The sequence below is a fragment of the Emys orbicularis genome, chromosome 14 (genome assembly GCF_028017835.1).
Source record: "Emys orbicularis isolate rEmyOrb1 chromosome 14, rEmyOrb1.hap1, whole genome shotgun sequence".
Classification (NCBI taxonomy): Eukaryota; Metazoa; Chordata; order Testudines; family Emydidae; genus Emys; species Emys orbicularis.
Window position 1 is genome coordinate 4462743 of NC_088696.1, and position 15573 is coordinate 4478315.

The window sequence follows — 15573 nt, forward strand, 5'->3', positions numbered from 1 at the left end:
TCCCATCAGGAGGTGAAGTGGGGGAGGGTCTGGTTGGACCAACGAAGGAGAAAATACTAATCCTTTTATTTTTATATTATTACTTATTCATCTGGGTTGCACAGACCTAATGAAAACCAGATGTAGGAAAACAGACTCAGCCCCAAGCGGCTGGGACAAATTATCCAAAAGAAAAAAAAATTCCAGCAGAGTTTGAGTCATGTCAGAGAATCATTGCCACATTTATAACTGCTGTTGGGAGGGGGGGATTGAGAGCATTCAGAACGGCCTGGACTTCTCCACACAGGCGCCCCCGCCCCCACATACACGTCTCCCCCTGCATTTTAGCTCACGAAAGCTTCCATGCTTCCAGCGCAGAAACTCAGCCATACCTGGTAACCGGATGCTGGGCCAAAACCGGGGAAAATTTGCTGGAGAAAGGATCTGGATTAGATACTAAAACGGGTCAGAATGGGCATGCGTGGATGAGGTCCTTAAACCACCGTAAAAGGGACAATGGTAAATTTTCAAAAACAAATGTAAATTGGGATTCTCAGGGGACTTATGTGCCCATATCCCATTGGATAGAGTGTCAGACTCCCATAGGCTCCATCCCAGCCTTTCTTACTGATATTACAGCTAACACCTTAGGTTAGTAAAACCACAGGGCATCTAAAAAACTAATACACCCTTCCCTGTTTGGGCTGTTTGCTAACTTTTTGTATTTCTCAGCTTAGATGCTAAAAATATCTAAATCTAGTCAGTTTCTCTTCCATTATACTTTCTGGTCAGTTTCATTTTCTAGGTCTCATGCAACCTTTGGGTTCCAAACACATCAAGGAAATGTTTATTACTTTAAAAAAAAAACACCTTTGTTTCCACTCCAGTTTGTTTAGTTTCATGGAAACTTTCCTCTTGGCAATAAATTGTGGGAAAGCTTGTTTGTACCTAACCCGCATATTGGTGATTCCTCCACTTTAAATGTCAGGGTTTGGGCACATGTATTAGAAATAAGGACACAGCAGAGGAATAAGAGAATGTGAGCAGGAATGTGTAGGACCCTCAACCAAAGGCAGGGCTGGGAACAACTAGTGTAGCCACTATCAGAAAGGAACATTGCAGGTATATCAAGAGGCAGGTGCACTCAGCCGTCGGAGGATTGGCACGTGTGTCGCATTATCCCCTCACACAGCCGGTGACCACTCTATTCTGGGTGTTCAGTACAGCACCATCTATCTAGAGATCTTCTAGAGGGACCTCTGGGAGAAGGGTGAAGTTGCCAGTGACTTGGGACACACAGATGGGATGGGATGGCTGCCTGGCATCCTCTCCCAGCTAACATGTGGCTAACCAGGACACTGATTAAGTGGAGTTTCATTAACTGAGGTTGTGTCGTATTCTGGTGCCCAGCTGGCCTGCAAGAGCAGAGCAGGGCCCAATATGGCTGTAATGCCATGGAGATTACTATCATCCGTTCAGCCATATATTCGAATTTTCTCTGGACTCCCCCCGGGTTGAACTTTACTAGGGTTAATTCAGACGGAATGGGATTGCCCAAGGCCATGCCCATGCCTGCTAACTCAGCGAGTGCTCCTGTTTGGGACAAGCAGAACAGCCACTAGCGCTGGTGGGGGAAGATGGGCTGGGGGTGATATCTTCACAGGAACCGGAGGCTCTGGAAGGGCTCACGGGCCCACCTGCAATCTGTGGGTAAGCTCAGAGTGCCTAGCTTAGAGCACTCAGCAAAATGTGCAGCCAGGCAGATGTGGGGGCAGCTCAGACAGAAGCAGAAGCAAAATCAGACAAGTTTGTGGCCTCAGTGTGGGCTGCTGTGGTACCAGATATACCGTGTTGACAGAGACTGTCGTCGTGGGTTCAGATGGTGGCATAATGTACCCAGACGCCATCCTTGCAACTCGTTGTGCAACCTTGGGCGGCTCACAACAAGGTGACTTAGTGCCCACATATGGGCCAGGACTTTCACAGATATCCACTGCGGGTGGCCACACTGTAGGGTGTCCAGTCTAGGAGACTAAGCTACCGCAGCATCCAACGTCACAGGCCACTTTTGAACATGTTGGGTTGGTCCTAATGTGTATAAACTGTTCCGGGTTCTATCAGCAACCTGTTTGCAAAAGCCAATGGCTCCACTGGAAAAGCCAATGCTCGGGCAGAGGGATGCAGCCCCTGCAGCATTTTTATTTTTAAATAAAAATCTGGAATTCTTTGGAGCTTGACCGCGAAGGCTTCAGAAACGAACAAACGTTTGTTCCCCTCACAGTTCAGTGGGTTCTGGCAGAATTCCTAGATTCCAAGGCCAGAAGGAACCACTGTGACCATCTAGTCTTGAGAACGTGTGTGTCAAGAAAGGGGCAAGAGGGCGTGATGGCCGTCCCGCCATGCAGACAATTATCCAGGCACATGCGCTGACTCATGCCTACACTCATCCCCTGACACGGTACACGTGCACACACTAACACACACATGTGGGCCATGCAGTTACCCGCCGTGCAATCCAATTGACTTCAGGGGGGTGGCACTGGGGTGGTGCCGTGTGCTAGCCGGACTGAATTTGGCCGCTTGTGTTAACCAGTGTGTGTGGCTGTCCCTGCCTCTGCTGCTGGCTGGCACAAGGGCTCTGTCACACCTGACAGGCTCCCACGTTGGGGAGAGGCTTGCCCAGCGATTCACGACAAACGATGAGTGCTTGAAAGGCCTCACGGGTTTGTTCCCTGGACTAGAAGCCAAGGAGAGCGGGGCGACCTGCTTCGGGCGGCAGGCAGTTTAGCTGTGTGTCTGTGTGCTCACATGCAGCTGGACGGACACTCACAGAGTATATACACATTTGCACACTCACACTGATGCACACTTAGGGACAGATTCTGATACCCTTTTCCCCACCGAGTAGCATCTTACTGCAGTGTGAGCAAGAGACTCATCACCTGGCCCGTGTCTGTACCCATGTACAAGCATGCTAACGTACCACCTGCATTCACAGCTCCACCCCCCAAACCCGCACAGATGCCCCCGCCCGCCTGCATTACAAACACCACGTCTCCTTTAAACCTCCCGAGTCTCTGCAGATGACAGCTCCCTGGACGTGCCGGGACTTCTGTTGGTTCCCATCTGCTGCGGGAGGCTCTCAGCTGCTGTTTGGCTCTGGGCTGTCACTCAGGCCGGTATTTATAAATAAAGCAGGAAACGCGTGGAGCTCAGTTTTCCATGCCAGGCCCGGTTCCCAGGGCCCGACGTGTGCAGGAATGCTGCCATTGGGCAGAAGGAGGTGCCGTCCTTCACGTGATCCCTCTCACCCCTCCACACTTCCAAAAGCAGTGTGGCCAGGGGTTGGGTTGCAACTACCCGATCTGGTTCCTACCAGAGCCCCATGTCCCAGGGCCTGAAGCACAGAACCAGGGCCCTCCTGACCCAGAATCTTACTGACACTGATTGATTTCCATGCTTAGGGAAGGTCAGTCGTTTTGGCTGCATCCCTCATTTAGGCTACTCTCTGCCTTAACTTACCCTCCCCGGCCCACAGCCCCAACTCTCTCCATAGCGTGGCTGGGCTCCGAAAAGGGACTGTGTGAAAATGACCCCTGCTTACTCCCAGCCCTGCTACCCCGTGCATTGGCTGATGCACTGCAGCTCTGTGTCCCGACCGACGCACGTTCCCAGTGCCGTCAGCCAGCTGCGGAGGGGCGGTGGGGATCCCAGAGCCTGGGAGGGAGAAGAGACAGAGCTGAGAGATGGCCGCTTTCTGTCTGTCGCCGGAGGCGCCGCGCTCAGCCTCGGGAACGCTCATTCGAACCCCTTCCCCCCACTGGTGCGCATGAGGAATCCCATCCTAGTCGATGGGCTGATTCCAGAGGGAGCCCTGGATGACCTGTGGAACGCCCATCACCGCAGCATCGGGGCACAGGGCAAACAGTAGATGCGACCCAGCAATAGGTCACCTTGTCAACAGCAGGCAGCACAAACCCAGCCTCCTTATGTTTCCCCAGCCCACCAGAAATAGCTCATTGATCATCCAGAGCCCAGCGGATAATCCACCCGACGCCATGTTGGGGAGATCAGGAAGGCTGGGTTGGATTGCAGCCGAAGCCCATGTTGAGGGAGTAGTGTAAGCAGCTGAGTAGGACGCGGGAGCTCCCGAGTGCTAATTCTGCCTCAGACACCAATTCCCACCCCCTACCCACAGTGTGCTTGGGCCCAGCCCTGTGCCTCAGTTCCCCCTTTCCCCCCCCCCCCCGGAAATGGAGATAATGATGCTCTGAATTTACCTGGGGCACAGGGTGCCAACAGCCCCCGGGCTTAGCCCAGCATTCACTGAACTCCAGCCGTTCAGAGCGAGGAAGCAAAGTGCTGTGGACATCTCGCCCTACCTGCATCACAAACACGTTCATCTGAGCAGGTACCAAACAGGCCAGTGGTGGGGTCGGTGGGGTCAGGAACCAGCCATTTTGGAGCCACTAGAGATGAAAGTCCAAGCTGTGAATCCGAGTCCCTTTTCCATGGCCTGGGACCGAAGGTGGTCTGACCGACGTTCTTCAAGCTTCTCAGGCCAGATCCACTGTTGGGGTCAATCAGCAGAACTCCACTGAAGTTAATGGACCCCACTGATCGACACCAGCTGAGGGCCTGGTCCTTTCTCCTTTGCCTTTGGAGGAAATCTGGCCATTTTCAGGCCAAACCAAGTGGGGTGGGGCTAAGCGTGGGCTTTACCCTAGCAGCTGATTGCCACTCTAGCAATGAAGAGGGCACTGCCACTCCAGAACAACTCCCTTCCCGAAGCAGTGGCTTGCAGCTCTAGGCGAGGGCCATTACTGGAGTGTTACCCACCTGACGTTTGCCTTTTCAGCACAGTCTGCATCTGTTCCCCCATCATCTCTGCCTGTCACCTCCAAATCCTCCTGCCACTCAGACATCCATTGGGCCAGTGTCACTGGAGCGGGACGACTCCCCGTTCCTTGGGACCAAAGGCTGCCTTTCAATCTCACCAGATTTGCCACAGAAGCTTTGTGCCCCATGGCACCCTGGCTCCAGAGGTGAGCCGGGCACTTGGCTCCTTTCGCCTGCGGCACAGTCAGCCGCGGCAGCCTCAGTAGCCCATTGATTCAGGTGAGCAGCCCACGGGGATCGTCACCCTGAGCTGCTGTTGGCTTTAACAGGGAGGTGCGGCTCGGCTCGGCTTGGCTCGGCTCGGCTCGGGGGTGCGCCGAGGGGAAGGCTGAGTGTGATTGAGCATTGCAGGCTGAGACGCAGGGCTCCTGGCACGCCGGGAATGTGTCCTTTTGCATCCCCAAGTCCCTGGATACAACAATAACTTTGAGTTTCTATGAGCTCTAGCAGGGGAGACAGCAGGATTCCGTGCGGGGAGAAAGAGAGGGGCCACTGTGACTCTCTGAATGGAAAAGTCCAGGCCTCTTGGGTGAGTGACCCCGAGACGAGCAGTGAAAACCCTCGCTCCCTTCCGCTTCCTGGCTCCGAATGCCCTGTCTGCGTAAACCCGCTGGTTTCCATCTGCCTGGGGGTATGAGAACAGCAGTTGGACGTGAGCTGATCCGCGAGGGGTAATTGATTTTGCAGCCATGTCACCATTAAAGGGGATTGACTTTTAAAGGTGGAGGTGAAACGCACTGGAAAGTTATCTCCCAGCTCCTGCTAAGCACATCAGTTCTGGTATTTCCCCGGCACCATGTGCTCTGCCCTGGCTAAAGCTGGGTCATAATTTCCCCCATAAACCCCTTGCTTGCAGAGGTTTGTTTTTCACGGGCAGCCACAGCAATGCCCAGCCTGGGCTCCAGTTGGTTTCATTTACCACCCTGCATACAATTGCTGCACCAGGTAGTTGCTTATTTCCATCTAACGCGTCCCTCTTCCGTGCAGTTTGCTGAGCTGGCCTTTAATCCCGAACAGCACTGGGGACTATTTCCTGACGGTGATGGGGGGGAGCAAAAAGGGTCTTTCCATTGGTTTGCAATCACAGCCCAAGGGAAGAGTCCCTGAAGTTGATTGATTGTTTCTTCCTTGCTGGCTGTGTGTGCTAACATTTAATTACCCCCCGGCGGCCCCGGCGTTGCCCTCCGCTCTTCAAGTCCAGATGCCCTGCTTTGAGATTGCAGCAGCCCATGGTGATGCACCTGACACACGTAGGTATTCGGGGACTGTCATGGCAGATACGCCAGGAGGCAGGGCTGGCGACGTGCTTTACAGATAAGCCCCGTGCCAGGAGTTAAGACCTAGTGAATATTTTTCAAACGACGTATTTTTTTATCAATTTTTAAAATGGCCTTTTGTCAAAAATGAAAATGTTTGTAAAAAATTGTCTTTTATATTTATTTCCATCTTTTTTTCCAGCAAAACCCCAAACTACAAATACTTCGTTTTCAGTTTGGGGGGGGGGGGGAGGTTTGTTCTTTTCCACGCCTTTTTCCATGGCAAAAGGGAGAGAAGGGGGGAAATAAATAAGAACAAAACCCAGAACCTTTTCAAATCCCAACGTTTGATTTTTTGAACGTTGCGGAAATAGACGAAAACGCGTTCCTGTTCCAACCCCCCGGAATGAAAGCGAGTTCGAAGCTTTCCATCGGGGGTGACAATTCTGCTGTTGTCCTGCCGGCCCGCTGGGGCTGGCTGTGCACTTCCCATGTCACAGCTGGTCCTGTGGGCCAGGCACAGAGCAGTGGTGGGATCCGGAGAGCAAATCCCAGCTGTGAGAGCTACCCCAGACCTGGGGGTCTATCCATGGACTTGGTGCCTGCCTGTGAACCAGTCACTTGGTAAATGGGGGCTAGAGTGCAGGACCCTCCATGAAATCTTGATGGTGAACCTTAAAATTCAGCTTTCCAAGCATATGCGGAAGTGACACCGGCAGCTCCACTGGCCTCCCTGGAGATACTGGGACTAGGTCTCTTTCTTCAGCCACCCCGTGCCCACCCATGCCCCCTTGTTCCCCTGCAGGACATTACAGGGCCATGGTGCGTTGGGACAAGGGAGAGGATCAGAGGCTCTAGCTTTGTACACGAGGAAGTTCTTCAGGCAGGGACCATGTTTGTGTTCGGTCTTTGTACAGCGTCTGGCACCACGGGGTCTTTGGCCATGACTGGGGTTCAGGCAGTACCATAAATCACCTAATAATGCACAGCGTCTGGCATCTTGGGGTCCTGGGCCATGACTGGGGCTCAGGCAGTACCGTAATACACCTAATAACATACAGCGCCTGGCACCACGGGGTCCTGGGCCATGACTGGGGCTCCCTGGCACTACCGTAATACACCTAATAAATAATACTATACTTTTGAGGAAGGTTGGCCTCGTGGTTAAGGCACCAGTCTGGGACTTGGGGACCTGGGTTCAATTCCTGGCTCTGCCCCAGATACCCTGGCAAGTCATTGAATCTGGCCATGCCTCAGTTTCCCCTCTGTGACATGGGGGAGTGACCCTTCCCTGCCTCACCAGGGGCTATGAAGCTACATCCATAAAGGCTTGTGAGGGACTCAGCTGCCGAGAGTGCCACTATAAAGCCTGTAAGCATGGCCAGTGTCCCACCTCCCTCTCCTTGGCCTCCGCCGGAGCTGCCTCCCAAAGCCCGTGTTTCTTGGCCTGCGCTCAGCTGCGAACGGCGAAGGGGAGGCCGGCCCGAGACCGAGGCTCCAGCGCTGGCTCCTTTCCAAAGCTCTCTCCACAACATGTAGCCCTGTCTGGGGGGAGCTTTCACCAGACGCAGAAACTGAGCCTGCCTGAGCATGGAGGGGGAGCTGCGGGGAGGAGGTCTGAAGGGGGGTGGGGTGGAGGGAGAGACGAGGGGCCTATAACAGACAAGGCATCCACTGTCTGGGAAACTAATTACACCTCCTGGAATAGTATACGGCTGTTTGCATTTTCGAAGTTACTTGTGGGCTAGCGCGAGGGGAGCAGGCTTGGTGTGAATGGCCGGCTCTGCCTTTCATGTGCTCTTGGGGCTGGCTGGTCTCTCGCAATCCCACTGGTGGGGATTTCATAAAACTGATTACGAATAAGTCATTAATAGCGGTCTTATCACTCGGGTGCTGGAAGAGAAAGGCAGAGCGGGCATGACCGTGAACTCTAAAGGGACTTTGGGGCTCTGGGAGGAGAGATCCTCAGCGATTTAACTGGAGAAGAATTTCCCTGAAAAAGCAATGGGTGTATGCTGAGCTCTTGTCAGAGTTCTCACACAAACATGCTCCGGTGCACAACAGCGTTTGTGTGCACGTGCTTTCCCCTCGCTGCTGAGGTTGCTGTTACAACGCCGTTGGCATCGTTCCACATCACCGCGTGTGTCACGGTACCGCAACTCCAGTTAGAGCGGCTGGGATTCCACAGCCCTCGGGCAGGCGGGCACCTAATTCACTTGGGCGATGACTGCAACTGCCAGAGTAGATCAGGTTGCTGTGAAACGAACTGGTAAATTTGCATGGGCAATTACCCAACCTGCGTGTGGCCAGATTTTGAGAAGCTGGCCTTTAAATAATGAGAGACTGTTTCCTGGGACTTAAGGCAAAACTCTTGGTGTCCGTTTCACGGCCCTGTTTGATAGGTAGGAGGATTGAATCAGAGGTCACGGTCTGCGAGCTCCAGGCTGCTACACCTACCTTGGAAAGGGATAGAGCCTGCTTCTTCCCCTGGGGGGGCTGGAGCTGCTGGATGGAGTGTGGCATGGGGCCCATGGCTTCCCAAGCCCTCCCCACTCCTGTTGGAGAGGTTTGTGCTGGCAGCTCGCTGAGTGCAAGGGCTATCCCTGTGATGCACAGGAGAGAGCAGAGGTCCTTTTCTCCTCTCAGCCACACCCAGGGAGGTTAAGTGACTTGCCCCAGATGGCAACATTGTCTGAGCTGGGACTAGAACTCAGGACCTATCGGCCCTGCAAGCAATAGCTCCATACTAAGGCTGCCTCATCTTGTGCTAGTGAGACACGTCTCTTGGGTGCCTGGCAAGTGGCTGATGCGGCGACTGGCTGGGCAAGGTTCAGATGCTTCTGGCTCAGCGGCACTGGCGTACCAAGCGAGTGGCCGGGGGGGCTGGCGGTGCGAGGCTGTTTCTCATCGCCATGGCAGCAGTGGCTTGCCGTCTGTGAGCACAAGGCACGCATTGCATGCCCCAGGCCGGCTGTGCCCGTGGGCCGATCCTGTCCGGCTCGTGAATGTGCCCGCAGGGCACTATTTTGTAGAACAAGAGGGTGTCCTCTGTGCAGCGTGATCTCCCCCGCACTGTCCGTGCGAGGCTGTGCTGCATGGAGGCGGCCATTTTGCATGCAGGTGTAGAACCACGTGCCTGACTAAAAATGGCATGACCCGCCACGGCCTGGCAATCACAGCCTCCCTGCTGCTATAGGCCTGGCACCATCTCAGGCTGTGCCCGTGTAACCCACACACCTCCTGGGTGTTGTGTTCTGGCCCATCTGGTGGCACCGAGACCACTCAGAGAGAGAGATAAAATGAGTCTGCTCTACAGCCTTAGCTAACAGCCAGTTGGCTTCTAGTTCCTGCAGTAGAGGCTCATGCACCAAGCTCCAGAGGTCCCAGGTTCGATCCCGCCCGCCGATGACCGGGGTCTGTTAGTGTTACACCAGCCTGTGGCTGGCCTTTGGCAAGGGCTGGTTGATGCAGGCAGGGGCACAGCTCACCTCATCTTCTGCACAGAGGACAGGAGGGACAGCGAGGCTAACTGGTGCTGTTGGAACAGCCTCCCTGTGGGCTGCCCTTCCCTCGGGAGGCTGCTAAGTGCTTTCCTGCACCTCGGAGGAAGTGAGGAGCTTGGCACAAGCGCACCCTGATCGTGTGCCCGCTCCCCACTACAGAGACCTGCCCGCTCTGTGCACCAAAGAGCTGCAGTTTGCCAGGCCGGATGCCCCCTTCCCACCTCTGCTTGAGCAAAATCCTCAGGAGTGTCAGTTTCCTGCAGAACCAGGGAAGCTCGTCTATAAAACCTTGTTCTCTTCCCGTTTAAGTCCAGCCCTGGCTTTGGCCGCTGTGCAAGCCCCGATAACATCTTGCTCTGATTAAGACCAGGCTTTATTTAGCCTGGACAATGTACTCGCGCAGGGTTCAATTAATCTTACAACAGTTGCAGTGGATTAAGAATGCACATTAGATTAGTTTATCAGCGGTGCCTGCATGCGAATAAGCCCCCGAGTTCTCCTGATCCTATAAAGGCAGTGACACCTCTAGGAGACGCTTGTCAGCCTCCAGCGAGGGGGACGCTTTCCTTCTTTGGTTCTCACCAGGGCTCCAGCCGAGCCCCCAGACACAAGGCACTTTGACGGACCACTGCAGCTGCCGCCACACTTGTGCCAGGCCATCAAACTCTAGTGCACCCTCTCTAACGGCAGAGAGAGAGAGAGAGAGAGAAATGGATGTGGCAGCAGCTGATCTCAGTAGCAGGTGCTCTCACTTAAGCTTGTTTCGCGGCTGTCCTGTTTACTTGCTTCGTCTCTTCCCTGCCCCCCCTCCCCAGTCCCAGCCAGGTCCCCATACCACTCCAAAGCCTCCTCTGAACTGGGCCATGGCTGAATCCCAGGAAAACCGCAGCCCTGTCGAGATGCTGAGAAAGACAGCTTGAGGGATGCGGTGTGCAGAGCTAAGCAGTCCTGCTCTGGCCATACATTGCTTTAGCCCCCTGCCCCACTGCCCTTCACAGGGGATTGTCGTGGGGTTCACTCCTTGGGGCTGCGTCTGGGGAATAGGGCCACCTGCTCGGATGCCCCCTTCTGTCTCACGCTCCAGGATTTGCAGTGCGTCGGGATGATCCCTCTTCCTGGCTTAGGGGGATCCCTTTTCACAGCTTGCCCCCCCCGGCTGGGTCACTGTGTGTTTTCCAGGGTATCAGAGTTCACTGGACGATCTGTCCCAGGCAATCTTCCCTTCTACTGCTGGTTGGGGAACCCGACCCACTCTGCTCCGGGGTCCAGCTCAAGGACCCTACAGTCAGCAGCCAGGGTCTGCTCCATCTCAAATCTCGCTGCTATTTCCCTGGACTGCTTCCTACTCTATCTTTATCAGGCTCCCTTCTCCACCATCCGGCTGGTACTCCCCTCCTTGAGGGCCAGGAGCCCAGGGCTTCTGCTCTCCCCCTGGGCTTCTCCTTCTTTCCTTTCTAAGCTGCCTCCTGGCTTTATACCAGCCCTCCTTGCTCCTGTCCAGCTGGGCTCCATCCTCCCGCCTTGTTCTCCCTCAGGTGTTGCCTGTCAGGTTAATTGGCTCCTTCGGAGCCTCATTAACCAGACATGCCAAACCCGCGAAAAAAACACAGAAATTGGGCTTGTTTTTGGCTTAATTGGCTTGTGAGTTGCTTGTTGGCTAGTTTTTGGCTTGTACTGTAGCTTCTTTTTTTTTTAATCAGTTCCCGGCAAGCAGGGGCAAGGGGGGGAGAGAGTCGGGGTGCACAGCGGGCCCACCCCAGTCCCAGACTGCACGCCGGGGGGATCTAGTCACACAGAGTGTTGGGGTTCTTAGGGATTGGCTTGTTTTGGCCTTGTTTTGAAATGGGATTAGCTCGATTTTTGGCTTATTGTGAAAGTCGGGGGGCTTATTTACCACGTGAACGTTGGCAACTGTGTCATTAACCCTTTACGGGCTACTGTGGGGGGAAGGGGGATGAACACCCCATCACAAGGATATTCCCTGGTAACAGCTCGCAGGGATCCCGGGGCCAAGGAATTCTGTAATCACTCCCCAGCTACAGGTTATCTCTGACCTTCAGACACAGCTAGTTTTAGGCAGCTGGGTGGGGGCGCACTGGTGGTTGGAATTTGTCAAATGCACCTGACCCCTTACCCCCCACTGCCCTTCTCAGCATTAGATATTTAAAACAGGGACAGTTCACTTTGAGCTGATCAACTTTCAACTTTTTTTTTAACTGTCTATCACAACTTCTAGTATAACATCAAATATAACAAAACAAATCGCAAAACGCAACGTGATTTTCAAACTAACCACGGCAATGCTCTGTTTTGTTAAAAACCAACGCTGTGCTGCTCAGCATTAGAGACGTCAAATGGGCCAATGCTTCGGTCCGCTTGTTTTTTGTTTCTGTGACGAAATTTCATCAAAATTGACAACGTTTTGATTTCCAGGCCGTGGCATTTTCTGAGGATGGAAACCCGTGGTGCTGGAAAACTTTCCACCAGCTCTGTCATTGTGGCTTTGTTGGACAAGCGAGAGGTGGGAGGGGCAGGGAATTTTATTCCCAGTGATCCGGAGAAGGGTTTAATCGCAGTGAAGGCATCGGGCTTCAGGCAGTGTGGCGGGTTCTCGCAGTGTTATTGTGACGATCGTGAGTCATGTTGTTTTCTTAAAGCCCCAGCTAGGCTCATCCTGGGATGATGCCACAATCTCGGCTCTTATTAAAAAAAGGTACATTTCCCGTCTCCTGGTTTTGGAGAAAAGCCGGAAAACGTGTCCTGAGTGACCCCTAAAGGCTCAGAAACCACGAGGCAAAGAAAGGGAACCTCATATTTATTAGGTCTTTTAAATCCCCTGATGTTTTGGGGCCTGACTGGGGATTTTTGAGTGCTTGAGGTCAATGACGCGGGAACGAATGCTCTCAAGGCACCCGTGGAACTGCCCTGGTTGCTGGGTGTATGGGAGCTGCTGCCTGCAGCACGGCACCTAAAGCCCAATTTACTATCTGTGAATAATCCCGGCCTGACAGCGCGATTCCTGTAACTCCACACTTTATTCCTGGGAAATGGCGCGGCATTCCAGCCGGCGACCCGGGGAGAATTCCCATTCCTTCCAAACTGGCAGGTAACCAGCAGGGAGATTGCTCTGACGGTGTGTGCCATGGCAGAGATGGGTTCTCGGGGATGAGCGCCAAGATGACAGCATGCTCTGTGCATGCGTGACACATATCTAGATCTGTCGGGTGCGTGTGTACAGGGCATATTGCGTGTGCTAATAGAGGTGCGTGTGGACTGTGCATTAGTACGTATGCGGGAAGACGTGTGCATGGTACAGGATTTCCGGGGTGGGTAGATGGCTATGTGATCCAGTGTTGTGTGGCTGGATGAACATGTGTATCCGACAGTGCTGTGCGTATGGGCGGGAGGAGCTCTGTACAATATGTTGGTGTGCAGAGGGCTGGCTGGGCGAGAAAGGGCGGCCTTGTGATTTAAGGCATAGTCGTGGGGACTCAGGAGCTCTGGATTCAGTTCTCAGGTCTACCCCAGACCCCCGGGGTCCCTGGGGCCCGTCCCCTCAGGCTGAACGCTCCGCCGGAGTTAGGCACAAGCCCCAGTTTGGGGATCACCGCGATGCACGAAACTCCTGCTGAAACCCTGGAGGTGTCAATGGCTCTGCCTCGGGGCATGCGCACTGGGGCCGTCTGGACGCCCATCTCCCCACAGAGGTGTTCGGTGACCTAACCCGCCTGAGGAGCCTGATCCGCTCAGCGTGCTCAGAGGCTGCCTCGCAGCTCGGCCCCCATCAGCGAGCTTGCACAGGGTGGCCGGGGGAGGAGGACCACAGCCTCCCTTGGAACATTTAGCCCAGTGCTTCTTAGGGTACTCAGCTGGGAGGTGGGAGAGTAGCCGGTTCAAATCCCCCCTCCACCTAACGGGGAGAAAGGATTTGAACGGGGAGTTCGTGCCCTGACCCCGGGGTATAGGACAGTCTGATGTCGGGCCTCAGCCCCTCCCCTTGAAGCTGTTATGCTGCAGCTAAATAACGAATGAGCCACTGGAGCAGGGGCTGGCTCCCACGTCTCCCCCATCCTGGTACGTGCGCCAACCACCAGACAGCAGAATCATGCTCGTGCTGGTGTGCTCGCTTGCCCGCTCTCTTGTCCAAACGACTCTTTGCGAGCCAGTGTGCACAAGCCCGAGCGTGGCTGTGTCGCCTGGCAGTTAGAGCCTTCTCCCAGGACGGGGGAGACCAGGAGCCGGTCTCCCTGCTCCACGGAGTCTTGTTATTTATCCCCAACGCAACAGCTTCAAACCGGAGTGATGGAGGGAACTCCACAGCAGAACTGCCCGATGGTTAGAGCACTCGCCTGCCAGGCGGCAAATCCCTTCTCCTCCTTTGGGGGAGGGGGCACTTGAGCCGGGGGGTCTCCCACTTCCCAGATCAGTACGCTCGTCACTGAGCTAAAAGTGATGAGCGTGATCCGTCCTCGGCGCTCGACACCTCCCTGCAGCCTGGACCTCGGTGCCTGCCTCTGAGAGCACGGTGGGGCTGTGCACCAGCCCTGGCTGGCATCTTCCCTTGGCTAGCGTAGGCGGCTCCCCACCGAGTGCGCTGGCTTTTGGGAATCGCTTCCCCAGGGGCCCGTCTCTCCCCAGCCTTCTGAGCTCTCCGCCCTTCATCTCTCTGCGGGGAGAGTGACACGTCCCTCTGCCATGCCCGGTTGCTGTGAGGCCGAGCTCATGGATGGCCGGGGGCTCAGGAACAAGAAAGCTGAGCCCCCAAGACCCAGGGCATAGCTAGGACATGGCCCTCCATGACTGTGCGTAGGACCCGGTGATAATGCGTCTGCCCGGTAGCCCGAGGGTTCACTGCTCATTGGGTGAAATTTCACTTTCCGCCTGGGGCAGGGAAGGTAGACTTCTCCTCCCGCCCTGCATCCACTGGGTGCCCACTGCAGTGAACAGGAAGGGACGCCCCTGAGAGCCGTCCTCCTTGCCCCCTCAGTGATCTGAGTCTCGCCCTGCTCAGGAAGGAGGGGTGGGGTGACCCAGGCAGAGTTAGGAGCAAACGTGCTCCCATCCCATCCCCGAAACGCCAGCTTTTGGGGTTGTGGGAACTCATAAAGCTCCTCTCCTGTGCCATAGTCCTGAACCAAGGAATGTTGGCCATTTCACAGCCCAGAACGTTTGTGAAGTTCTCGGTGTTTTGGGACAAATGCATTGTTGCTGGAAGGAATGTTCCCAATTTGGCGTTTTGGAAACGTGGAGGTTCCCCGGGACAAACGGGTCGGTTCTCACCATGGGAGAAGGGCCCCCGGGCGGGGGGGGGGACGGACCCTGAAATGGGCACATGAGTGGGGGCCCGTTTCAGTCCAAGGTGATGCCTTTCCAGTGGCATAGCTGTGTGCATTACGGGGCACGGGGCCAGGCCCTCCTCTTGCTGATGTGAATCAGGAATAACTGCCCATGTGAGAGGAGAAACACGTGTGTTTCGATTGGCTGCAATGCAAAGAGGTCTGTGTGGCTGCCACCTCCCGTGAGGGCCTGACCCAAAGGCCATTGCAGACCAGGGCAAGATGCCCACTGACTCCAGTGGGCGTTAGGTCCGCGCCTGGGCGAGGGAAGGATCAGCAGCCTGGGTTTAACTAGTGCCATGTGGCCCGGCGACCCCGATCCACTGCACTCACCTGTGTCTCGCTCTCTGCGTCTCTGCCCCTTGCAGGTAGTGCAGAGAAGAAGAAGGCAGCCACAATGCCTGACTCGCCGGCCGACGTGAAGACTCAGTCCAGATCGACACCCCCCAACATGCCTCCTCCGCCGCCAGCCGTCACGCAGGGAGCCACGCGGCACCCCTCCTTCACGCCAAACACCAGTGAGTAGCCGGGGCAGACGGGGCTGGGGTGATGCGAGGGGCTGGGACGTGGTGAGCAGACTCAGGGCCGGATCCTGTCGTG

At 55.0% G+C, this 15573-nt stretch overlaps 1 protein-coding gene across 1 annotated transcript in view; it reads left to right on the top strand.

Moving 5' to 3' along the window:
• The window catches only part of CBFA2T3 (CBFA2/RUNX1 partner transcriptional co-repressor 3), a 65761-nt gene that overhangs the window by 25499 nt on the left and 24689 nt on the right, over positions 1-15573 (top strand). The window contains exon 3 of the mRNA XM_065416639.1: positions 15342-15491. Within this exon, the coding sequence (XP_065272711.1) occupies positions 15342-15491 (150 nt within the window). The remainder of the gene's footprint in view (positions 1-15341; positions 15492-15573) is intronic.